This window comes from Anabrus simplex, chromosome 3, assembly GCF_040414725.1.
Source record: "Anabrus simplex isolate iqAnaSimp1 chromosome 3, ASM4041472v1, whole genome shotgun sequence".
Lineage (NCBI taxonomy): Eukaryota > Metazoa > Arthropoda > Insecta > Orthoptera > Tettigoniidae > Anabrus > Anabrus simplex.
The window spans coordinates 34,112,113-34,138,328 of NC_090267.1; the positions used below are offsets into that span (position 1 = coordinate 34,112,113).

Below are 26,216 nucleotides of genomic sequence, written 5' to 3' on the forward strand. Positions count from 1 at the left end.
TTTTAACCTTAATTGGTTAATTTCGCTGGCACAGGGGCTGGGTGTATGTGCCGTCTTCATCATCATTTCATCCTCATCACGACGCGCAGGTCACCTACGGGTGTCAAATCAAAAGACCTGCATCTGGCGAGCCGAACATGTCCTCGGACACTCCCGGCACTAAAAGCCATACGCCATTTCCATTACTACACTAGCAATCACCACAGAAACACGCAATAGTGATTACATTCTTCCATATAAGATTGGCGTCAGGAAGGCCATCCGGCCGTAAAAAGAGCCAAATCCACATGTGCGACACAGCTCGCACCCGCGACCCCACAGGCGTGGGAAAAGCGGTCGAACATGAAGAAGCTCATCTATAACATGAACAATGAAACTCATTTTCGGAAGAAGTTTGAACATTCATCGACAGATGTCTCTACTGTCAACTTATGTGTACCCTCTGGTGCGAGGATGAACAATCAATTTTCAAAGTAATTTTGTGTGTCAAGATTTCCTAAACTTAATCGTTTGTAGATTGTTTTTGGTGTTCCAAGGTTATCAACATTTCTATCTCTTCCCGCCGACTTAATATATTAGGCAATAAGAAATTTTGTACATTTATTTATTTAATCTTATTACATGTGATAAATATTTAATCTACCAATCAGAAATTTTGTATACGTATTTGATTATCCAAGTATAATTGGAGTGTGTCCAGTATTTCGGCCCAGAGATTTCTTGAACCTTCCTCTCCGCTATAAAGCTGGGACTGTGGGGCCATGTTGTCTTGTGATCGCTCCAGTCCGGTAGTAGAGTGTAACTGAGGAGCTTCAAGCTCAGGTTGTTAAATCATATTGTCTGATTGTTTTAGACTTTTCTAACATTGTTTCTCGAGTTCATGAGCTAAACTTTTGTGCCTGATTATTTGTTATTGCTTAACAAAGTTTCAAATCTGGAAAGAAAAGAAAAAAAGCCTAGAAAAGAAATATATTCCGAATTTGTAATTTTTAAATTACTATTTAATCTTTTCTCTATCCATCCATTTACGCCCGCATCTTCTTTCACCTCTCTGTTCCAAAAAAACGCGGTAATAATAATAATAATAATAATAATAATAATAATATTTTTCTTGCTACGGATTTAAGGTCGCACAAACACATCGAAGGCTTTCGGCGACGCTAGAATGGGAAAGGGCTAAGATGGGAAGGTAGCGGGCGTGGCCTTAATTAAGGTACAGCCTCACCATTTTCCTGGTCTGACGATGGGAAATCACGGTAAACCATCCTCCGGCCTGCCGACGGTGGGATTCGAAACCACCATCCCCCGAACGAAAGCTCATAGCTCCGCAACTCTAACCTAATGGCCAACTCGCTCGGTAATAATAATAATAATAATAATAATAATAATAATAATAATAATAATAATAATAATAATAATAATAATAATAATAATAATAATCCAGGAAAGTGTACATTTAGATCCGTTGTCAAAATCCGTGGAGAGGAGGACTACGTTTTCAAACTCGACTAACTTCACAGACGATTCTTTCATACAGGATGGTCGGAAACAACATGAACCGCATCAGTCAAAGCAAGAAGAGGGATTTGAACACGGACCTCTCATGTGACAGGATCGCTTCATAACAAGTAGCTACTGTGACACCAGCTGCAACCTACGGTATGTTTGTGTTTGCTGTTCATTTCTCGGCATGACTCTCAACCCGTACTTAAGCCACGTGAACATTTAGCAACGGCGCCTTGCGAAGCCCATTTGAATTTGCCCGCGAAGCGATCTGACGCTAACTTCAGAGCTGGTAAAATGACAAGGAAGAGATTTATCGATTCTTTTTTTTTTTCAAATTGTTCATCAATATGACCAACCCTCTAATGCTCATATATCCGGTTTACGTTGTTTACATCCACTCTGTATACATAAAAGAAAGATATTACCGATGAAACCAGTTAACAAACTACCCATGAAGTTCTTCTTCTTCTTCTTCTTCCCGTCTTTTCCCCAATTTCCTGGGTCGGCACTTTGTATGGATTTAGCCCAGTTTTTCGGTCGGTTACCTTTCCCGACAGAGATGCGTATTAAGAAGAACACTAACACCCATTCCCCAAGCCAGAAGCATCAATCACACAAAGTTAAAATCACCAACTCGTCCGAGAATCGAAGCCGGGGCCCAAGCAGCCGGACGAAACTACTGATTTCTCTGTTTCTTTTGCGTATACTGTACCTCATCGATTAAAATAGTTGAATTATTAACAAAGCTCCTTACTACAATAATTTGCAAATTACGACCTGCCTCTCACTGTCAGGAGCCTATTACATAATAACAATTGCTCCTTAGCGTAACATGTATCAGAAATGTTTTATTCGTAAGAGGTCTATCATTTTCTTCACGATCATATTTCAGAATGAATTATGAGACACCTTACGAAATAAACAGTTGTAGTGATAGGTTCTGTACCGCCATGAGACTAGAATCAAGGTCGCAGAAGCTTGACAGGTTGTATGGCCACTCGCATAAGCAGGAGGAAACTAGTTTTATAAATAGACCCTTTCAACATGCTGCGCGGCTCACAATTTGTTGTCAACGTTAGCAAGTTCCCAACCAGAACCAAGGTTGTAACGTACAGGTACAGGCGCAAAACCCTGTTTTTATTCTTTTATCTGTTTATTAATTGGCTTTTGGTCTAATGACCATACAGCCAGCTAGATTACATACAAGACATACAAATTACACACTGCGCTCTAGGTCTTGTGCTACAGATGCAAAATGCGTTCGTTTTCAGTCTTTATCACAATAAATTTCTGTTTACTCATTTATTTTGTTTTCTATAAAATAAATCGATTAATAGAACGTAACTTATATTGTAATGTCCCTGTCTTGTAGGAATTGTGTTAAGATTGTGGAGATATGTGAGTAACACTGAGACACTTGTTGGTACTGGATGGGGGATGATTAGGATGATAATGAGATATATAGAGAGTGAAACTCGGTGCCGGCACATAGCCTACTCCTGTCGAATAGCACCAAGGGGTCTGCTCAAGGCTTAGCGTCCTCATCTGACAGGCGCATCACCATCAACAGCGTTATATGTCCTCAATCCATATGAGGTTGAAACTGAATCGAGGCTTTTGACATGCAATCTATTAACTAACAATTGTAGACCACCATCTCTTTTACTTTCCGGCCATTATTCTGATGGTGATTTCTTTCTGCCAGTGGGACTCGAACCAGCTAACCTCGTTGTCAAACCGTATAGCCTAACAATCATGGCCACCAGACGGACTAAGGTTCATTCATATATTGCAAGGGAAGAAAGGAGAGAGAGAGAGAGAGCCAAGCCAAGCGACGTGGTAAAGGCGTGCTCGGTTCACCCAGAAGGACTCGGGTTCGATTCTCCGTCAGGAAGTTGAAATGTTAGAAACGAAGTTTCCACTTCTAGAGGTGTACATGGTCCTGATGTTACTCAGGTTACACGAGAAATACGTGCAAGGTTAATAGCTGGGGGGTAAAGGTGGCCGGGCTTAGAGATAACCACTGTATCCCACTCAGCGCCGAGGTTACGGATGGTAGAAGCCATCTCCTCCAAGGGTCTTCATGGCCTGTTTGAAGATGTCTTTATTTTTTTATAGCTATACACACTTACAAAAAGGCTAAACAGTGTGAAGTTAAACTGACAAGACAAGATTGTCCAGGCACTTTATAGCATGCGTCGAGACGTTGACAAAGGCTGATCCAGGAAACGCCCCTTTGAGCACTCGCTGTTGAAGCTCTCCGGTCATAGGCAGGAAAGGATCGTTTACCCCACTTAGGCTGATATCAAAGACATTTATCAAAAATCTTTTGTAAAAAGTTTGTGCAAGTTAACTTTTATAAAATATTATAACAAACAGCCATTGCACCATTATACTACATAAAATATTTTATCATAGTTCAGCAAAAATGGATGAAGGACAGGTGTGTGTATGTTTGGCTACTATTAGTTTTTACTTATACTACAATGACAAACATTGTTATAAAATGTATCGGTATGTTTTAAATTACGCCACTAGCTCCACATCTGTCTGCTTGTTCATACTACAAGTTTAAAACCCACATGCGTTTAGGTTATCGCATATGGCTTATCAGAACAATAAAATAAGTTGCTTACAAATTAAATGAATTGGGAGAAATATAATATATAATGTAAAGATTATATTCAATTTCAGTTGTCAGCCAAATACTGGCTACGTAATCGATTCAAGTTCGTTTTCACGTCCAAACTGTGCATCCTTCCAGTATAGTATTCATCACCTCAGCTATGCTTAAATATACTTGCTGTCTTAAATTTCTATTTTTATATTCCTGGTGTCTTGTGTTGTAGTCTACAGCATTTCGCACTCGGAAATAAGCAGTTTTTTTGTAACAACATTCCAACTGAACTTACGATCCACCATTTTGGATTTAACAGGTCAAATCTTTTGCAAACGATAGCATGATACTCATGCCTTTTATCAAGGAAATTGTATAAAATATCCCTCCATTACACTGTCATATATTTTATAAAGTATATTTAACTAAAGATCTTTGGCAAATTTATTTGATGGAGTAATGCCAGCCTTGTAAAGGAATGAAACGCATCGGATATGGCCGGTTCGAACTCTGTTAAGAGTGACCTAGGTTTGCCGAGGCAAACCAAAACTAGACTAAGGATTACTAACCTTTTTATTTCTAAAAATTAAAATGAAAGAAAAATAATTATGTTGCTCCCCATTTAGACCCTCTTAATGTTGCTTCACACAGTAACAAATAAAATATAATTCTGAGTGGTATGATTTCCTCAATGACCCTAGCTGTGAAGACGTGAGATACTCCTCCATCTTCCGGACTACCTCAATGTGAGATTTATAGGATAAACTGGTAGGTACAATAAATATGCGAATGGCAGGAGACGTCTCCTACTCAGTCACACTTAAATTCAACTTTCTCAACTGAAGGTGATCCACGACTGGCTCCATTGTATTCTGATCACCAGAACCAATGAGCTTGCAGTTGCATCTTCCCCGAACAGCATGATGCTTCATTGCTCGTGCAAGCTGCACACGACTTGAGCACTTCCTGTTGGTCTGCACAGCAACTACATGCCTTAACACGTTACGTAAGATCGATGCCAGTCACAGTAAGTTTGTATTTATGATCTATTTACTTTTTGTTCTAGCAACTCTACAGTTCACTCGGGTTTTCCCAGGCCGTATCATAGATGGATGGTTCTATTGTTGTTTCATTTTAGGACTAGAGACAAAACTTATAAAATGCTAGGATTTGCCGTGTGTAATGAAAAACCATTCCATGGAAAACCAACAATATTATTACACTCTATAATACGTAAGTACGCTCTAGACCTGAATACCCAACGATTATATTAAACCCATGTAACAATAACGGTATGGAAATAATAGACAGAGTTCAGAGACGTTTTCTGAAATTTCCGAACATGAGAAAATAAGGCGAATTTCGTTTGGATGTGAGCTACAAGTGTCTGCTCACAGATGTCCATTTCAGATCTCTTACAGCATGTAGAGATTTACCGGTGTGCGATATGGTATTTAAGTATAAAGTTGTAAATAGTATCCTTGATAATTCGTACTTTCATTCATTTTCAAAATTCAATGTCGCACAGACGAAAATGCGTGTTTCACTTAAGTTTCAAATGTGATCAATTCACTAGTTAGCAGCAACTGTTACATGAAGTTGCTACCATTCTTGTCATCATAATGTTTATTTCTACGTATTAATTCAAATGTAATTAATCATCATCATTAGGACTACAATTAGTAGCCTACACGTACTGTTAAATTATAAATGTGTAAAGTAATTGGAGACTTATTCTCCATTGCATGCTCTTCTTCTTCTTCTTCTTCCGCTTCTTCCACTCCTGTAGGGTCATGGGTGTGAACTGTGTCGCACATGTGGGTTTAGCCCTGTTTTACGGGCGGATGCCCTTCCCGATGCCAACTCTATGTGGAGGGATGTAATCAGTAATCACGTTTGCGCGTTTCTGTAGTAGTTGGTAGTGTGGTGTGTTATCTGAATATGAAGAGGAGAGTGTTGGAACAAATACAAACACCCATTCCCCGAGGAAGAAGAATTAATACGACAAATTAATTTTAATAGTAACCAGAGGAGCCGTACTGCTTCGCAGCATTCCTTATAAATAGGTCAGATAACTCGTCTTAGTGGTACTGTTTTCCTTGTCCTGTTCAATGGTTTTATGAACATTTAATAAGAAGTGCGTTATAGTATCCCGCAGTTCGTGGTCAGGATTCATTCATCCTGACGTCATCATGCCGCTTGTTTGGTAAAAATCTATCCATATATTCTCTTTTTTTATCCTGCAGTTGTTGATGTAAAGCTTGGTATTGTGTCGAAGAAGGCAATGGTGGTTTTAATCGCAGTTTCTCTATTTACAGCGGTTGTCTTGTGAGCTCATAGGTTTGTCTTGAAGGAGCGTTTTTTGCCAGGCATAGAACTTTAAGATAGATGGCCTTCACTCTTTCTTGTGTAGCTAGGTTATCCTTCCATACGTGTTCACTGATAATGTCCTCGGCGTATGCCATGTTGCGGTCTGTTTGTACGTAGACTTTTCCTCTTAGCACCATGTAAGTTGTTAGGAAAGCTTTGCCATCTGTTGAATATATTTGGAAGCTGGGGAAGGTTAGAAAATCGAAGAGTATATAGAGGGGAATACAGTATTATTCTTTCGTTATCAGAAGAGGTGTATACTCTCTGGCTTGACAGGTAATAATCAAACATGGTTGCATGCAATGATATTACTAAAGATGAAAATCACATGTATCAGAATATTAATGAAAGTGTTAGTTGCTTAGCAACCCTACAGAATGTATTGCGGGTTAGGGTAAGCCTTCGCCTGCAATTATTGGGGTGATCATTTAATGATTTGATTTTATGATTACTCACAGTTGGCTCAACTTAGAGCCGCATGATTCACCGGCAGGTAATTCCAGAGAGAATTAAACAAAAATGAAGCAAACCCGTCCAGTAGAACGTATGGACGGATTTACCAAAGCTGTTTTTAGTAAACTCTCTTAATATATATATAATAATGGCGTGTGGCCTCCCGAAAGGCCTAGTGCTGATCTTTTGAGCTGATGCCATAGAGGCGATCTGCGCTTCTGTGATGGTGGTGGTCGTGATTATTGTTCTAAGAGGAAGTAGGCAAACATCATCTGCGCTGGGCCTACCTATGATGACTTTTAATGCTGAAGACGGCACATGCACCCAGCCCCCGAGCCACCCGTATTAATCAATGAAGGTTAAATATACTCGGCCAAGCTTGGAATCGAACCCGGGACCTCTGGGCCAAAGGCCAGCACGCTTAACATTTAGCCATGGAGCCGAACATCAGACGAGATTAAAATCCCGACCCAGTCGGGAACAGAACCCGGGACCCTCTGAACCGAAGGCCTCAACGCTGGAGTCAGACTATTGTGTGCTTATGAAATTTAAATTGTCATGCACTCATTGTTGGTGATTGTGACTGTAGTTTTGAGAGCCAAAACAACGTGATTATCTTGTTTCTCTCAACAATAATCACAGGAGAAAGAAGACTAGTTCCGAGGGGCGTGATAGTCTAGTTGCATTGTCACTGGCTTCTCACCAAGAAGGCCGCTGTTCGAATCTCGGCCAATGAATGTAGGATTTTTGAAATGAAAATCACGTCCTTGTAGTTCGGATCCCACGTACAATTAGTGGTGGTGGTGGTCATGCTTATTGTTTTAAAGGTAAGCACAACTGGGCAGTAATCCTCTTAACTCTAACCAGAAGAGGAAGAGGTCGGTCCCTCCGAAGAATGAACGTACCGGCTAAAGAAAGAGAACTGCCATGAAGGGCATGGTCATGAAAGACTCCCTTCATTTCACAAACCGAATGCAGGCGGGGTCAGAAGAAAACAAGTTGAACAAGACCTGTGTTCGTGCGACGTTATAAAGAATTTTTTTAAATAACATTTTCACGCTAACGTCGCTACTAAATGTCAAGAAGATTTACGAATGGTCCAACAAATTTAAGAAAACACTAACGCGAGAAAATGCCTTCTTCTCCCAGCAATCTTCGTCGCGGCAACAGGTTCTGTTTTGCAACAACGAACTGCAGCAAGCTGCACCCTGCACCGCAGGACGTCCCATTCTCACGACTGCATACAGATGCAAATTACGAGTGTCACTGCAAGCAACAGCTAGAAATATTTTACCGTAATTATTTACAAGAATATAAAACATGCGCTGAATTTTAATCAGGTAAATGAAAACGTCACGTGTTTATTCTAAGAAATGAAGGCAAAGTAATAATAATAATAATAATAATAATAATAATAATAATAATAATAAGAATAATAATAATAATAATACGAATTGAAAACATTGAGAAACAGGAACGCAAAATCATAAGAAAAATTCTAGGTCCAAAACTCGCCGACGGACAATACCGACTCAGAGGCAGACGGAAAATCAAACAATATGCAAATATTCACAGTGACTTAAGAAAACGCAGGTTAATATTTTATGGACATATTAAAAGAATGCATCCAGACAGGCGTCTGCGAAATCTACGAAAACAGGAGTAGAGCCAAAACAGACACAACGAAATGGATTGGCGAAATAATACTCGTAATAATGATAATGGCGTGTGGACTCCGGAGAGGCCTTGTGAAGGTCATTCAATATGACGCCGTATGGGCGACCTGCGCGTCTGAGGATGGGGCCCTACCTATGATGAATTCTAATTCTTAAGACGGCACACACGCCCAGCCCCCGAGCCACTGGAATTAACCAATTATGGTTAAAATCCCCGACCTGACCGGGAATCGAACCCGGGATCCTCTGGACCAAAGGCCAGCATACTAATAATTCTGGACTGAGAAGTAGAACGGGATTCGCGTGATACGAGATTTTCTCAAGCTCTTAGTTACAGGAAGAAAGCGCACAGTGAGAAGATGACGCTAGTGACCGGTATTCATAGACGAACATTGGTTGCCATGGTTACAATGGTGTCGAGAAATTGGTGACGCTAATTCCAGAGAGACCAAATAGGAAAACATTATGCACTATCTGCACTGTGAGTCGATTTATTTCATTTACATGTTTAATCAATGGCGTATGGCCTCCGGATAGGTCTGGTGCAGGTCTTTCGAGTTGACGCACTTGGTTAAATTCTTGTCCTCATTCCGACGTGGTGCAGCTCTTTTCAGGCAAATTTCCTACGCAGGTGAGTTGTATGTACTTTTATTAACGACATACCAGTCCTCATACCAATATTACATTTCTGGTAGTACCGGGAATCGAACCCAGGCCTCAGAGGACAGCAGCTAATAGCTCTAACCGTTACACTACGAAAGTAGACGTATTTACGTGATTTTATTATACTATCATTATGTATTTATTTTTTATCATGAATTGTTGTCCCGCCCAGCGGTGTAGGGGGCAACGCGCCTGTCTGTCACCCGGAGGCACCGGGTTCGATTCCCGGCCGCGTAGGGTTTTTTAATTGTAAACGATTAATATCCCTGGCCTGGGGACTGAGTGTTTGTGTCGTCCTTAACTTTTCTATCCTCACATTCAGCACTCTACACTTTCGAAATTACAATTACACGCAGTTTCATATCATATGGTGCAAGTAGTGGAGAAGGATCTACAGAGGTTCGACGCCACGAACAAATATCATTTTTAAAAAAACATTAATTTTAAACTGAAGTGTCTTTTATAATTAGGGCGTCATCCCTGTACTAACTAACTAATTAACTACCGGGCGGAGTTGGACGTGCGGTTAGAGTCGCGCAGCTGTGGGCTTGCATCCGGGAGATAGTGGGTTCGAATCCCACTGTCGGCAGCCCTGAAGATGGTTTCCCGTGGTTTCCCATCAAATGTTGGGGCTGTACCTTAATTAAGACCACAGCCGCTTCCTTCCCACTTTCAGACCTTTCCTATCCCATCGTCGCCATAAGACCTATCTGTGTCGGTGCGACGTAAAGCAAACAGAAAAAACTAACTAAATAAATAAATAAACAAATAAATAAATGATGATGGCGGGTTCGATACCGGTTCCGTCCACTGGGACTTGAACGTGCTAAAGCCACCCTCGAGTTGGTAGACTTATCGGCTCAAAATTCCGGCATCTAGATGTCTCTGAAAACCGTAAAGGTACTAACCACGGCGTAAAACGAGTAACATTAATTAATAATGCATTTTATGGTGTACTTTATCTGTCATTTAACTATCACATAAGCTTATTGTTCTTGCTTGTGATGTTTTCGATCGCAGTGCTACAATAGATTCCTCTTCTACTGTATATCCGTTCAGAACCAAACCGCTGCACCTCAAGATGGTAGTCGTTAAAACAAGGATAACGACTGAGATGCTTCTGCGCTGACCACGTGCTCGACACTTTGTAAGGGGTATAGCGCCACCGAACGAGGTTATGAACACCACTGTGGAAAACTGGCAGACCTTGCGCCAACACTTGTGTGATAACAGTACTATTTGTTCAAGTGTCGCTTAGTGTGTTACTGAGTCTGTTTACGCCCTTTGAACAATATTTTGCCAGAGCATCTCGTCGTATTAATATTAACATTACGTAACATCCGTTATGTGACGCAAACCGGAACCTCACATCCAAGGACGACAGTATCGTGTCTGCAGCTTTTCTGACCTCCCAAATTTTTCCGTTAACACGTGGCCGTAAGGTATAATAATAATGAGACAAACTGCCCACAATGAGACTCCTACCGCAAGTTTTACAAAGGAGAAGTGTCCCTAGTACGAGGGCGAGTCAAGAGAAAACAAATATTTTCTTCAATTTATTTGTTGTCATTTTTTCTATGTAGTCTTCGTTACGTGAAATGCAAACCCTCTAAGTGCATGAATTCCTCTATAAAAACATCCTTTAGTTGTCTGCGCGGCCACTTGTACACCACCTTCGTCCGAACGGAACGTCTTTCCTCTTGAGTGGCCCAAACATGTGGTATTCATTCACAAGGGGCAAGGTCTGGTGAATATGGTGGAGGTAGACGACACACAGAATTCAGGTCTTGGATGGTCGCAACTGTTGCATGGGCAGGACTACTTGATACGAGAACGGGAAAGATATACAAGAAAGTTCTTGTTGATTCCCGACAAAACAGTAGTGTTACGAGAATGTTGCAAACCGGGCAGACTTGGGAGTAAGGTGACTGTAGATCATTCCATGTTAAGAAAGCAGCACTACTCTTATGGACATACAAAGAGTGAACACACCCCCTCTTCGACGCCCATAAATCCTGGTGATTAAGGAATATTATAAAGTACTTTATATTTTATTATGAAAGAAAGAAAAAAGGACGAGGTTTTTTGCCCGTGCTTTATTAAAATAACTATTTTATATTTTCTATTTTATAAATAAAATCGCAGGGAGGAAGTACAATGGCAGGAACAGTCATCGCTTTGTTGCCTTCCTTCATTTTGCTCTGGGCACATGTATTCTAACCTTTTCTTGATACCTGAGCTCCCTAGTGCTAAATCGGTAGATCTCGGTTATCTTCGAGATTCGTATGGCAACCTTTGAAACACAAAGTATGAATTGGTTATGCATCGCCGTGAGACATCTGGCGCACACTTTACGTACTAGTACTGTTGTTGTTTAACACAGCAAAGCGAAACTTTAGAATTCATGCTAGGAACAAGATTCGCACCGAGAAATGTTATATAATGTGTGTGTGACACAGTTATTGGCTTAAGATAATAAAAGTTTTGAAAGTTCATATCGATCGATCATATTATCGATTCAATTCAGATTTCATTTCCATTCAGTTGGCAGTATAACCGGAACCGGGAGAACTCCCTCCTTACTCCTCACTCCCGTAAAAGCTGGTACCAGGAAAAGGTTCGCGTATAGTAACGATATTTCTGTTACTCTGCTGTGAATCGCCAGCAGCTTATCGCAGTTGAAGAGAACGTGTGCCGCAGTGGCGCCGACTTTAAGGGGGAGGCGTTTTCTGCCCCTCCAAAAATGATATTAGGGGGCAGAGAGCCATTTATGCCCCACCTCCCAAAATTCTCCTCCTAGATGTTCAGTCCTCTCACAACGTGGAATTTGGTAGTCTTCGGAGGCTGCTAAGGCGTTAAATCTCGAGAAGGTGGTAGATGGTTTTATATCAAGAAATGAAATTAGAAAGCGGGCATTCCTTCAGAGGAGACTGTTCAGGCGGCACATCTAGTGGTAGAGCTACTCACGATAATACTAAGAGTTTGTAATAATATAGATAATGGCTCCCTCCTGCAGTGATAACTTAAGCAAGGATATATCTAGGTCTACTTAGGAAGAAACAAAAAATCAAACTGTGCTTTAGTATTTATCTTTCTCGAATGAATTCAGATAAAAGACTCAGCTGGGTGATTACATGAAACCGCTGAAGCAATCGCTTTTTCTGGGAGGACCCTTGTTGTTGTAAAATCCTAAGCATTATTTTCAGGTTATGTTTCCCCCCACTTTTATCTTAAAATTAAGTACTGGATTTCATTAAGTTTTGTGCCACCATTTTCTCGTCAAGCTATGAAAACCCAAATGACCCCCCTATAAATCCCCAGTCTCCTTGAGTTCCTAAAAATAATTACCAGCTTAGTTTCTTCCTATTGAATACTGAGCTCCACAAATTAATGTGGCAACAGCTTTGTACACCATGAGTTTGGTATGCAGTTTTAGGTCGTTATTCATGACTGTGCATTAACCGTCCGAATGTTGCATGAGCAGCCTCAATTCTTTATCAACGTCTTGTTCACAGGTACACCGTTTAGACAAAATGCTTCCAAATATGAAAAGTGATCAACCTGTTCCAGTGTTGTGTCTAAGATGGAAATACTGAACTCTTTTTTTTTTTGCTAGGGGCTTTACGTCGCACCGACACAGATAGGTCTTATGTCGACGATGGGATAGGAAAGGCCTAGGAGTTGGAAGGAAGCGGCCGTGGCCTTAATTAAGGTACAGCCCCAGCATTTGCCTGGTGTGAAAATGGGAAACCACGGAAAACCATTTTCAGGGCTGCCGATAGTGGGATTCGAACCTACTATCTCCCGGATGCAAGCTCACAGCCGCGCGCCCCTACGCGCACGGCCAACTCGCCCGGTAATATTGAACTCAGGAAGTGTTAATCCTGGGGCAGGTTGTGGAAGTACCTTCGTTTTTTTCCGCATTAATAGCAAGGCCAAAGCGATCACATGCAGTTTTAAAGCAGTTGAGTGACTGTTGTAGTTCTGCAGGTGTTAGTGCAGGAGATGCGATGTCATCGTCATACTGCAGTTCTGTCACCCGGGTAACCAGAGTACGTTTTTGTGAGCGAAGTCTTGCCAGATTGTAAAGGCCTCCATCAAAACGAAATTTAATCTCCATGCCTAAGTTGTTTATAGATGATTCATGCAGCATGGTAGCCATGTACAGTACAGCATACACAATATAAGATATTTGTAGAATCGCAAAGCACATGCGAGCCAGTAGGAGGGTGAACGCACGAGTGTTTGTGTTCCTCTTCTTTTGTATGTAAATATGTTTCTTCTGTTTTAACTCACATGAAGTGTAAATAATACTGGAAATACGTGTGTTTTATATCCGTGTTAAGAATGTATAAGAAGCATATTAATGTGTGAGACACTTTCATTTGAGGAGTAGGGTGTTCCATAGAATTTTAGAGTTCGGTAAGGTGTCGTTAGGAAAAGAATTTGGGAAGCATTGCACTACAGTTTCAGTAGCAGACATTTATTTCTGGTCCTGTCTGTCAACATGGCACAGGAGTAACGAAGTTTTATCTTACCGTCCATTTCCTTTTCGAGGCTGAGAGGTGAGTCGGGGACGGAGTCGCCGTCCGACGCGAGGCTGTATGAGTGCTCTGTCTTGATGGGCATGGTCCCCAGGGCAGCGTCCGTCATTAGCCTGTCGTGGAGGACCACTTGTGGCTTCACGTCCAGCAACGCGGCACTCCATTCCTGCAGTTCGGCATCCGCTGCGACTTTGAACACTTCCGTAATGGCCTGAAACAGCAAGATCGACGGTACTTTAGCAAGGGAAAGTCTAATGGGCAGAAAAGTGCATAAGGTTGGATAAAGTAGCCGGAAAATTAACAGGGCTGCTCGATCTGCAGGGTTGGCCGAGAGTTAAATCAGTTGATAAATTATTTATTATTTAAATAACAAGGCCTTTTGAATGCCAGTGTAACAATGATCCACAATCATCGTAAAATTACAAAGTCATACATACTTAAAAACAATGTTGAATTTCACAGTACAACACAGTTAAAAACTCAATGTGATCTGTGCTGATATAGAATGTGTTTTATTACATGTAACAATACACAAGAATAATGAAGTATGGCAAAATAAAAAAAAAAGTAATTTTTCATGGCAGCTATTTTATCACCAGCAGGTGTGGAAAGAAATTTTTCTATTTTAAGCGCAGTACATTCACAACTTAGGAATAAATTAGGGGCAGAAAAAGCTGTCAGATTGATATTTCGAATTTTTTTTAGTTAAACGCACAATAACAGGTAAAGTGATGGAATATTTAGCCTTAGAACATATTAACAATAGACATGTTAATAACTGATTAATCCTCTTCTCTGGTACAAGCCATTTAATTTTGAACTGCAATATTTTGTGTTGTAACTTTATATTAATCTAATATTAATAAGACTTATTTTTCCTTTCTAAAGTTTATTCCCGCACTGGTGCGGGGTCCGCTTTTAAACATGCCACCCTCCACTTCCTGAGGTCCATAGGCGTCAGCTTCAGTGATGCCTACAAGACGCATGTCTTCCTTGATGCAGTCGAACCATCACTTCTTGGGACGACCTCAAGATTGAGAACTTCCAGGATCAAATTGGAGGACTGTATATACCATTGAGTGTGCAGGCCTTCGGGCGACATGGCCATACCAAGTAAGTCGTGCTTCTTGCATCTTCTCTGGAACAGGTGCCACTTCCAATCGCCTTCGGATATCTTCATTTCTGACGTGATCCAATCTTGTAAGATCAATATTAATAAGACTGGCAGGTAAAAAGAGATTTATTAGTATAGCCACTTTCCATGTACTTTCAACTTTTACAAATAAATGCGATCTTCCTTTTTCTTATTTTTCTACCGCTTTTTCCCACATCTGTGGGGTCACGGGTGCGAACTGTGTCGCACATGTGGATTTGGCCCTGTTTTATGGGCGGATACCCTTCCTGATGCCAACCCTATATGGAGGGATGTAATCACTATTGCGTGTTTCCGTGGTGATTGCTAGTGTAGTGTGTTGTCTGAATACGAATAGGAAAGTGTTGGGACAAACACAAACACCCAATCCCCAGGCCAGAAGAATTAACCAGAGGCGATTAAAATACCCGACCCAGCTTGGAATCGAACCCGGGACTCTCTGATCCGAATGTCTAAACGCTGACCATTCAGCCAATGAGTCGGACTTTACAAACAAATGTGATAAATAAGCATATTAAACAAAATTGCCATTTTTAAACACACGTAAAAAAATATTACGACTAAGTTGTTTTTATTTCTGCCCCAAAGTAGACGATGATACGGTCTCTCAGAGCAGGAAATTTGTGCTGGTGATGGAGATGTGTGGAGAAGGTGAAGGGGTTGGCCGCCGTGGCCTATACTAGGAACTATCCCGGTATTCGCCTTAGTGCAGGAGAATGGAAATCCACGGAAAACCATTCTCAGAAGATCCAACGGTGGGGACCATCCCCTCCCCATCTCCCGAATGCAGAGGCGCAGAGCCACGGTAGAGCTGTAGCCACCCCTCCTCTGCTCGGTTCGTCGGTCGGAATGCAGAGCTGTCGGTCCGCGGACCACTCGTGGCCACTTGTAAGCCGAAACCTTCTCTGCAACTGCCGACCTTGAAAGAAATGAAAACACAGGCTATGCTGAAATCAACGATGAAAAGAAAATCATCGCTAAGAAAAATTACAATTTTTTAAATCTGATTGTTTCAATGTTTCAAAAAATCACTGAACGTAACCAGCGTTGCTTCCATACACAAACACTGTTGCCCTTTTCTTACTTTGCTAACGTCGCACAAATACATAATAGGTTTCCGGTGACAGTGAGAGGCGAAAGGACTAGGATCAGAAAGGTAGATGTCAGAAATTCTTTAAGCAAAATGTTTTCTAACTTTTTCGCAATTTTATTTTTCTTTGTCGCCAAGAACGTCTGCAGTGACATGCAACTAAATTTTGTCCACACGGGATGGATGTTCGACCACACACCCAGTCCGGAAGGCTTTCGGCTAAAGGGAGCTAAAAGAAAAGACATGAAAACAAATAAGGCAGAAAGAATAGCGAGTTGGCTGCACGGAGTAGTACTTAGCCTGGAACCGAACAAAAAAGTGAAAAGAAGAGAGTGGGGTCGAGTGCGGCCATTCTTCTGCAACTTCCTCCTATCATCAACCGAGCATGAAGAGCTGCCTATTGCAGCGCTCTTTACAGTTATGCATTCCAAAACCCTGTTGTTATTGGTCTGTTTACTTGTTGAGCCATTACCATAGGAGGTGGTTGGTTAAGAAGTGATCCTCTAAGGGCATGCTATGGGAGACTGCTGGTGAACATGAGAGCTACTGGACTAGACAAGAGAGTGGTTGAATGGGTTAAATTTCTAAAAAATAGAAATCGAATCCAGTAACAATTGAGAGAGGGATCCTGCAAGGCAGTATTATTGGACCTTCATGTGTTCTTACATACATAAATTATATGAGTAAAAACTGGAATCACATATAAGGCTTTTCGCAGATGATATTATACTTTGGTGGGGCTCTTAGGCGATGACGCAGTCTCTCAGAGCAGGAGATGTGTGGAGAAGGTGAAATAGATATAAAGCTGGAGTTCAAGAGTACAAATTGGGGAAAATATTCGTTTATAGAAAGGGGAGTGTCCGCCTCTGTGGTGTAGGGGTTAATGTGATTAGCTGCCACCCCCGGAGGCCCGGGTTCGATTCCTAGCTCTGTCACAAAATTTGAAAAGTGGTACGAGGGTTGGAACGGGGTCCACTCAGCCTCGGGAAGTCAACTGACTAGAGGTGGGTTCGATTCCCACCTCAGCTATCCTGGAAGTGGTTTTCCGTGGTTTCCCACTTCTCCTCCAGGCAAATGCCGGGATGGTACTTAAGGCCACGTCCGCTTCCTTCCCTCTTCCTTGTCTATCCCTTCCAATCTTCCCATCCCCCACCAAAGGCCCCTGTTCAGCATAGCAGGTGAGGCCACCTGGGCGAGGTACTGGTCATTCTCCACAGTTGTATCCCCCGACCCAGTGTCTCACGCTCCAGGACACTGCCCTTGAGGCAGTAGAAGTGGGATCCCTCGCTGAGTCCGAGGGGAAAACCGACCCTGGAGGGTAAACAGATTAAGAAGAAGAAGAGGAAGGGGAGTTAGGGATTGGAATAACTTACCAAGAGAGATGTTCAATAAATTTCCATTTCTTTGCAATCATTTAAGAAAAGGCTAGGTAAACAACAGATAGGGAACCTGCCACCTGGGCGACTTCCCTAAATTCAGATCAGTAGGCCTAGTGACTGATTGACAGAGTAGTAAATAAGTTACAGGATTGTGAGCGACTGAAAAAGGACCTCGACAATGTTGTGGGATGGACAGCAGACGCTGGTATGATGGTAAACAGCGTGAAAAATAGGTTTAAGTTTCCCCAAGAGGCAAAGTCTCCTCAGTTTTAATTACTGCGTTGATGGGGTGAAAGTTCCACATCTATCTCTGATTTACGTAGTACAGTATGTGTCGCAGAGGATCCAACGAAAACCGAGGCAGGCGAGAATTGAAGTCTTGCGCTGTTTTCAGTAGCCATTACTTTCAATGTTGTCTAACTGAACTCAAATAAACATCGGGCATTTCAGTCAGCCTTCTTCTTTCTGACCGTTTCCCCAATTCATTAAAGTAGGAACTTGATGTGGGATTGGTCCATTTTTACGTTCGAATACTCTTCTTGACGCCAACCCTATGTGGAGGGATGTACTCACTATTGAGTGTTTACATGGTGATTGGTAGTGTAGTATGTTGTCTGAATATGAAGAGGAGTGTGTTGGGACAAACACAAATACCCGTTTCCCGAGTCAAAGGAATTAATCATATGCAGTTAAAATTCCCGGCCCTGACAGGAATCGAACCCTGACCATTAAAAGTAAGCTGACCTTTAAGCGAAGGTGCCGGGGGCCTTTTAGCAAGTCAAAACATGACAAATTTTCAATTTAATTGGGTGGTTGGTCGATTCAAAGAATCGTATTGTAATGGAAAACAATTAAACGAGGCGTACGGGATAAGCCAGTATTTATTATAGTGCTAGAATACTACTACTACTACTACTACTACTAATACTAATAATAATAATAATAACAATAATAATAATAATCATCATCATCATCATGTGGGACGTGATAGAAGAGTGGCAGCCGGGCTGAGTGGCTCAGACGGTTGAGGTGCTGGCCTTCTGACCCCAACTCGGCAGGTTCGATCCTGGCTCAGTCCGGCGTTATTTGAAGGTGTTCAAATACGTCAGCCTCGTATCGGTAGATTTACTGGCACGTAAAAGAACTCCTGCGGGACTACATTCCGACACCTCGGCGTCTCCAAAAAACCGTAGAAGTAGTTAGTGGGGCGTAAAAGCAAATAACATTGTAATTAGAAGAATGGCATTGTTACTGGTTTCTTACCAAGGTGGCCACGATTCGTATCCCAGTCAATGCACATCAACAGTGACATTTCTCTGGTATGGCTCCCACGTAAATTTTGATGTCCCGCGGTTATGATCACAATGTCAACAGGGCAGTGCTACTGCTCATGTAACAGGTATCGCTGAAAATGAATGCACAAATTTCTGAAGGGGCTAGGGTTGCCAGATATACGGCTTTACCCGGAATAATATGTTTTCAAAAAAAATTGTTCCAGGTACGGTGCACTCTTCAAACCGTACGCTGAATGTTCCGTTTTTCTAAACATGAATTCTCTATTTTAAAATTTCGCGCTCAAGACCATAGTACTGTTGTTAAAAATGCGCGATTTTGATCAAAAACTTCAAAATATTTTAAAGTTAATGGAATCACTAGCCTTAGAGGGAAGACTAGTATTGATTTAATGTGTTCAACAGTTTTTGAAATAGTGAACTGGAGGAAGGGGAGTTAGGGACTGGAATAACTTACCAAGGGAGATGTTCAATAAATTTCCAATTTCTTTGAAATCACTTAGGAAAAGGCTAGGAAAACAACAGATAGGGAATCTGCCACCTGGGCGACTGCCCTAAATGCAGATCAGTATTGACTGATTGATTGTGGAAGACTAAAAAGTAGATCTCTAAAATAAACAATATCAGAGAGTTTCATTGGCCCAGAAGTATATAACAACATTAATAATACTTAAGTTTCTGCTAAATATATTTCCATGTAATGCACATACGGTAATACTATTTTCAGCAACGGCAATGAAATGGAGGATGAAAAATAAAACAGAAGTTGTGAATTATTAATAAAAAAATGAATTGTTTGTGTACTTTCAACTACGACGAGAATTCTACTAAATATCACAAAAAGAAGGTTTGTTGAATAAGAAATTGTTAACATGCTTATACTATTTCAGGAATTATTAGTTTATAATAAATATTTTACATTGGCATTTTATAACTTACTAGCAATTACCCGCGGCTTCGCTCGCGTGGATTTCGTAATTTGATCAAAGTAATCGTTCCTCGGCATTGTACTAAGACATTGTCCGAAAATTCCTAAAGTATAAAAAATCTCGTCCAAAAATTGAGTTTCATTTACCCCAGAAATTATTTGTAAACCATATTTGTAGTATTACCTTTTGGGGTTAAGACGACCATGCCACATATAATTGTACATGTGAGAAACAGTCTTCTCTCAAGTCGAAAAAATAAATACATGTTTCATTATTCTTAAAGGAGATTCCAAATACCTATTCCCACATCTGTAACATCTTCAGTTTCTGAGATATACATAAGTATACCCATAAAAAGAATTCAACCCCTTGATCAGTACTTCCCCCACCCCACCTCCATCTAAGGGTATTTTCCGAAAACAAAAATACGTATTACTTCATTTTTCAAGGAGATTCCAAATACCAACTTTCACGCCTGTAACATCTTCAGTTTTAACAATATAAGTATCCTCATAAAAGATAATTCGACTTTTTTTCACTTTTTTTCACCCCCCGTTAAGTGCCTTCTCCGAAAGCAAAAAAGTTAAGGTTCCTGTATTTTTTAAGGACTTCCCCAATAACCAAGTTTCTTGTCTCTAACATGTTAAGATTTTACATATAATGTAGATATACCGGTACTGATTTTAAAAATTCACCCGCTTTTCCATTTCTTTTCAGCCCCATAACTGGATTTTCCGGAAAAAAATAAGTGTTTCTATATTTTTAAAGGAGATTTCAAATACCAGTCTTGGTGTCTGTACGTCTTTAAAACCTTCAGTTTTGGTGATAAACGTATAAGAATAATTCTACTTCTTCTTCTTCTTCACTTCTTTCCACCCCTCTCCCGCCTTAAGTGGGCTTCGCGAAAACAAAAAATACGTGTACCCTTGTTTTGAAAGGAAATTCAATATACCAACTTTCACGTCCGTAACAGCTTCAGTTTTTAAGATAAAGTATCCTCATAAACAGAATTCAAGTCCTTATTTACTTATTTTCAATCCCACACCCCTTATGTCGATTTTTGGGAAAAGAAAATTGCGCGTTTCTTCATTTTTGAAGGAGATTCCAAATACCAGTTTTCGCATTTGTAATATCTTTAGATTTTTTGGTGTATATTCTCATACAAATAAGTCGACTAATTTTTCATTTATTTCTCCTTCTCTCCCCCTTAAGGGATTTTTCTGAAAACAAAAGCATACGTGTTTCATTTTTTAAAGGAGATTCCAAATAGCTATTTTCACGTGTGCAACATGTTAAGTTTTTTTGATATACTGTAGATATGCTAATTTTAAAAATTCACCCCTTTTTCAGTTCTCCTTATGTGGATTTTCCGGAAAAAGTATTTATGTTTCTTTACTTTTACAGGAAATTCCAAATACCAGTTTTCAAATACTAATACGTTACGTGTCTGTGATAAGTTGCAGATAGTCTTTTAAAATATTCACCCCGTTTGCCACTCCTGTTCACCCCCTATTCATCGGATTATCCAAAAACACAAAAATACGTGTTTCTTCAGTTTCAAAGAAGATTCCAAAAACCATTTTTCATCCATTTTTCATGTCTGTAACATCTTCAGTTTTTGAGATATAAGTCTCCTCATAAAAGGTGTTCAACCACTTTTTCCCTTTTTTAACCCCCTCTTAATGGGATTTTCCGAAAACAAAAATACGTGTTTCTTTATTTTTAAAGGAGACCCAAATACTAATTTTTACGTCTGTAAACTTTTAAGTTTTTGAGATATAGATATCCTCATTTTAAAAATTCACCCCCTTTTCATCCCCTTAGCGATGGAATATCCGAAAATCCTCCCTTAGCGAGCACCTACATGTTAATATGAATGTATCCCCAAAATTCCATTTCTTTATGTTCAGTAGTTTTGGCTCTGCGATGATGAATCAGTCAGTCAGGGCAAGTTACTTTATATATATAGAATAGTTGATATATCTTCGATCTCTTCTTTCATTCATTCATCAAATAGCTGCGCTGTTTAGTTTACTCACTGTAAGGTAAAGAAATCAAACTGTTCCTTACTTGCCATTTTGAAATATGGCAAGCCTAGAAGGGGCCCATTGGAATAGAGAGCGGCATTTCTTTTCTTAGAGAAGATTTAAACATATTAGGTTTCTAAAAAACTGATGCTCTGTCATTGGCGTGGGTCCATGGACCTCGCAGTAAATGCTGGAGTGGAGACAAAGGACATCACTAAGGGGAGTCGAACTCCGGTTCCATGGCTAAATGGTTAGCGTGCTGGCCTTTGGTCACAGGAGTCCCGGGTTCGATTCCCGGCAGGGTAGGGAATTTTAACCATAATTGGTTAATTTCGCTGGCATGGGGGCTGGGGATGTGTGTCGTCTTCATCATCATTTCATCCTCATCACGACGCGCAGGTCGCCTATGGGAGTCAAATCAGAATACCTGCATCTGGCGAGCCGAACTTGTCCTCGGATACTCACGGCACTAAAAAGCTATACACCATTTCATTTCATTGCATTTCAAGGGGAGTCGTAATGCTGTATCTCGTCAATGTTAAAACGACTGAATAAATGAACCTTTTTCTCAGTAGCCATTGAATGTAGAGAGATGATTTTTAATATGATGATAACTCATGGTCCGCCTCTGTGGTGTAGTGGTTAGCGTGATTAGCTGCCACCCCGGGAGGTCCGGGTTCGATTCCCGGCTCTGCCACGAAATTTGAAAAGTGGTACGAGGGCTGGAACGGGGTCCACTCAGCCTCGGGAGGTCAACTGAGTAGAGGTGGGTTCGATTCCCACCTCAGCCATCCTGGAAGTGGTTTTCCGTGGTTTCCCACTTCTCCTCCAGGCGAATGCCGGGATGGTACCTAACTTAAGGCCACGGCCGCTTCCTTCCCTCATCCTTGCCTATCCCTTCCAATCTTCCCATCCCTCCACAAGGCCCCTGTTCAGCATAGCAGGTGAGGCCGCCTGGGCGAGGTACTGGTCATACTCCCCAGTTGTATCCCCCGACCAAGAGTCTGAAGCTCCAGGACACTGCCCTTGAGGCGGTAGAGGTGGGATCCCTCGCTAAGTCCGAGGGAAAAACCGAACCTGGAGGGTAAACAGATGATGATGATGATGAATAAAAAATATTCCCAATTTTTTTTCTGCAGATATTTTAATTTAAAAAATAAACTATTCAAGAAATGTCAACCAAAGTAGATCCATACTACCTCAACGGTAACACAAACATTTTTTGGACATTTCATGGAGATGCATCCAGTAGTTTCTGAGAAAAAGGAACATTTGTTTCGGAAAAAGTGATTTTGAGTAAATTGCATTTAAAGATAAAAGTTCCGGTAAAGCTCACCCACTGCAGAATAGAAACGTTAAAATCCTCCGTCAAAGCAACACTGCATCTTGTGGTTGCAGCTCTAGCAGAGTGACCAACTAATAAAACATATATTTCTCTTCAAAACACGCCAAACCACAGCCTTCTAGAGTGAATGTGTAAATCAGTGATACTGTAGCATGTCAAAATTTGTCGATTTTGACCTTTACGACTTCCCCCTATGATAAGTTGATTTCAAGTTCCTAAGTATTTAAACAAAAATAAACATAAATATTTATTTCTAAATATCTGAGTGTGATTTGATAGAATCTGATGATGTTCTTTCAAGAACAAAACGACATTCTATTTAAATTACGTTGTTTCTTTTGCAGGTGCAATACTGTTACTATGTCTTTTCCACGGCGTGTAGAATAATTTAGTTCTTTTTCCGGGCTGAGCCGTTCGTACGTACAGTTTGCCGACGTGTGATTGCTGCCTGGGAGATTGATTACTTCGGATCGAGTAGGAGTATTTCAGTCGCCTTGACAAAGAATACTGTAATGTACTCGAAAAGTCGGCAAACTGTACGTAACGTACAGAGAACAACAACACGGTTCAACCCGGAAAAAGAACTAATAATAACTATTACCATATATTTTCTCTGTCAGGCAATTTATAAATGTTTCAGCAGACTAAAGAACCTAACAGTTATAACTTATTGGAAATGGGTAACATCTGTATTTCCTAGAATGAAAGTACCTTACAACTGTTCCTGCTGGGAATGTACATCAATGAAGAAGTTGTAGCTCTCACGTTGGAGTGAGAGAGTGTCGATAGTTGCTTGTAAGAAAAACGAAGCAACTCTCCGGGAAGCGTAACGATTTATAACATGACAATAGGATCTGGTTTGCGCTGAGCGATACAATAGCTGATAGTGGACTACAAAAAGTGTTTCTAATTGCCTGCTCTGTTCTATTAAGTCTAACAATAAGAGGTCCGGTGAGGAGGCCACTATAGATTCGCAAGTCCATATCTCTCTTTCACTTCTTCTTTATTGTTGCTGTATCCTTAATCCAAAGGAGAGAAATGATCCTGTTTTATTGCCTTTTATTCTTATTGGCATGTACACCTCTTGTGCTAAACCATATTACTATCAATGATGGGATTACGACCTCTTCAGAGCAATACGTAGAGAAGCTTCATGAAGCTAATTAGACAATGAAACAGAGATCCATCTTCCAGGTGTCTATGGTGTATTTCGTGTAGTTTGAGGCTCGATGTAATTAACGCCACAGTATTTCTCCGATGATTGGTTAGAAATGTCTCGTCACAACGAGACCAGTACAGTGACTTTAGATCCAAAATACGGCACCTATTCCGAAGACGCTACTACGGCTATTTAATTTCCTACAGTACAAAGTTCTTCGCCGTATGACCCACTCGCCATGGTACATGTCCAACTTCAAAATTCTTGGAGACTTGAACATTCCTACCATTAATCAATATATTGAAATTACAAAAAATACGGCTTCAGACTGGCATGGCTAAATAAAATTCAGGAAACTCTATCGTCAGAAATTAGCACTGTTTCGACCCAGTGCTACATGGGCTCATCAGTTGGATACCGCACCTTCCCAAGATACTGGCCGGCTAGCACGGGGTGTTGGATTAATGAAGATCATGTAACACAAACTGCGGCTTCAGCGACATCACAAGGTTGGACGGAAACAACTTGGTTTTTAATTGGTTCTGTGATTACTTTTTACAAAATACAGGTCAGAATGACTGGGGTGTCGCTACCTAGTTTCCTGAATACTGTGTACGTACGAGGGAGGATCAAATATAAACGAGATTTTATTTTTTATTTAAATTCAATTATTATAAAACACAAGGCAATTACAATGTTTTTCCACATAGTTTCCTGCATTGGAAATGCATTTGTCCCAGCGTATGGGAAGCTTTTTGATGCCCTCATCGTAGAAAGAACAGAGTCGTGTCACCAGCTAGTTGCGCACGAAGTCTTCCACACTCGTCATCTTCAAATCGTTGCCCTCCTAGAGTTTCTTTAAGTGGTCCGAACAAATGGAAATCGCAGGATGATAAGTCCGGGGTGTAAGGGGATGATCAAGTGTATTCCAGTGCATTTCCTGTAGCTTGGAGACAGTCAGAGCTGCAGTATGGGGCCGCGCATTGTCGAATCGGCTGGTCTCGTCTTTTGCGGCGATATGCAACCCTCGCCATGTTCAACAGCTCTCAGTAGTAAGCAGCATTGCTTGTGCGTCGCTCATGCAATAAATCCAGCAAAATGCCTCGTCGATCGAAAAAGCGGTTGCAAGAACATTGCCAGCTGACAGTCACTGGTGCTGCCTCCCCTTTCCTCCGCCACTCCTGACACACACGCGTCCTTGACAATGTTTGATCGCCGAACTTTGCAGCCGACCTCTGGCAAATTTCTGCAGGTGTAACTCCTTCACGAGCAAGAACTTTTATAATTATGCGTTGCGCAGTGGAGGGATGCATCTGTTGCTCCGACATCGTGAGCGTTGCTGACAAAACGGCGGGAAATATCTAACAGCACGCTCTCCCCACTCCTAACGGACCCGCCTAAGCATAGCAGAAGCGCGGGACTAAAGTCCATTTTGGTTGAAAGCGTCCTGCGCGAGAAATGGTTGCGCATGCAGTGGTGGGAGCTATCGTCCCCCCACTCCTACAGCAGGTCCAGTCGCCAGGCTAGCGCTGAAGTGAAAACGTCTCTCAAGCGGCGCGTGTTGTTACGTGCGGGCTAAGTTGAAATTACTTCTAGGTCCTCTTCTAAATCTGGGAGACCACTGCGAGGCTAGGCACGTGAAAGTGTTTATACAATGAGTGAACATATGAAACATATCATCCAGATCTCAATCACACTGAGTCGGTTTGGGGAGATATCAAAGGAGAGGTCCGCGATAAGAATATATCTCAATTAATAGTAATACAGCATAATTAGTTTTTTAGCATAAAAATGTATGCCATAGCATCTCTAATGCCTTCACTGTTCATAAATGAGGCGTTCCTATTCCCAATATAAATCGAAATGATTGTTCTGTACGAAATATTTCTGTCTTATAGATCACTCGTGACTTGACAGCAGACACACTCGACAAAAAGGAAGCTGTTTGCGGATATTGCTTGCAGAGTATTCGCAAGACAAACGGAAAAAATGTTGCGACCACGTAAAAGACAC

The 26,216-nt window shown here is 41.1% G+C and overlaps 1 protein-coding gene across 1 annotated transcript in view; it reads right to left on the reverse strand.

The window, feature by feature from the left end:
• Window positions 1-26,216, reverse strand: part of LOC136866627 (cyclic AMP response element-binding protein A) — a 158,330-nt gene that overhangs the window by 48,295 nt on the left and 83,819 nt on the right. The window contains exons 2-3 of the mRNA XM_068226784.1: window positions 14,903-15,050; window positions 13,824-14,040 (exon numbers count right to left, since the gene is read on the reverse strand). Coding sequence (XP_068082885.1) covers window positions 13,824-14,040; window positions 14,903-15,050 — 365 coding nt within the window. The remainder of the gene's footprint in view (window positions 1-13,823; window positions 14,041-14,902; window positions 15,051-26,216) is intronic.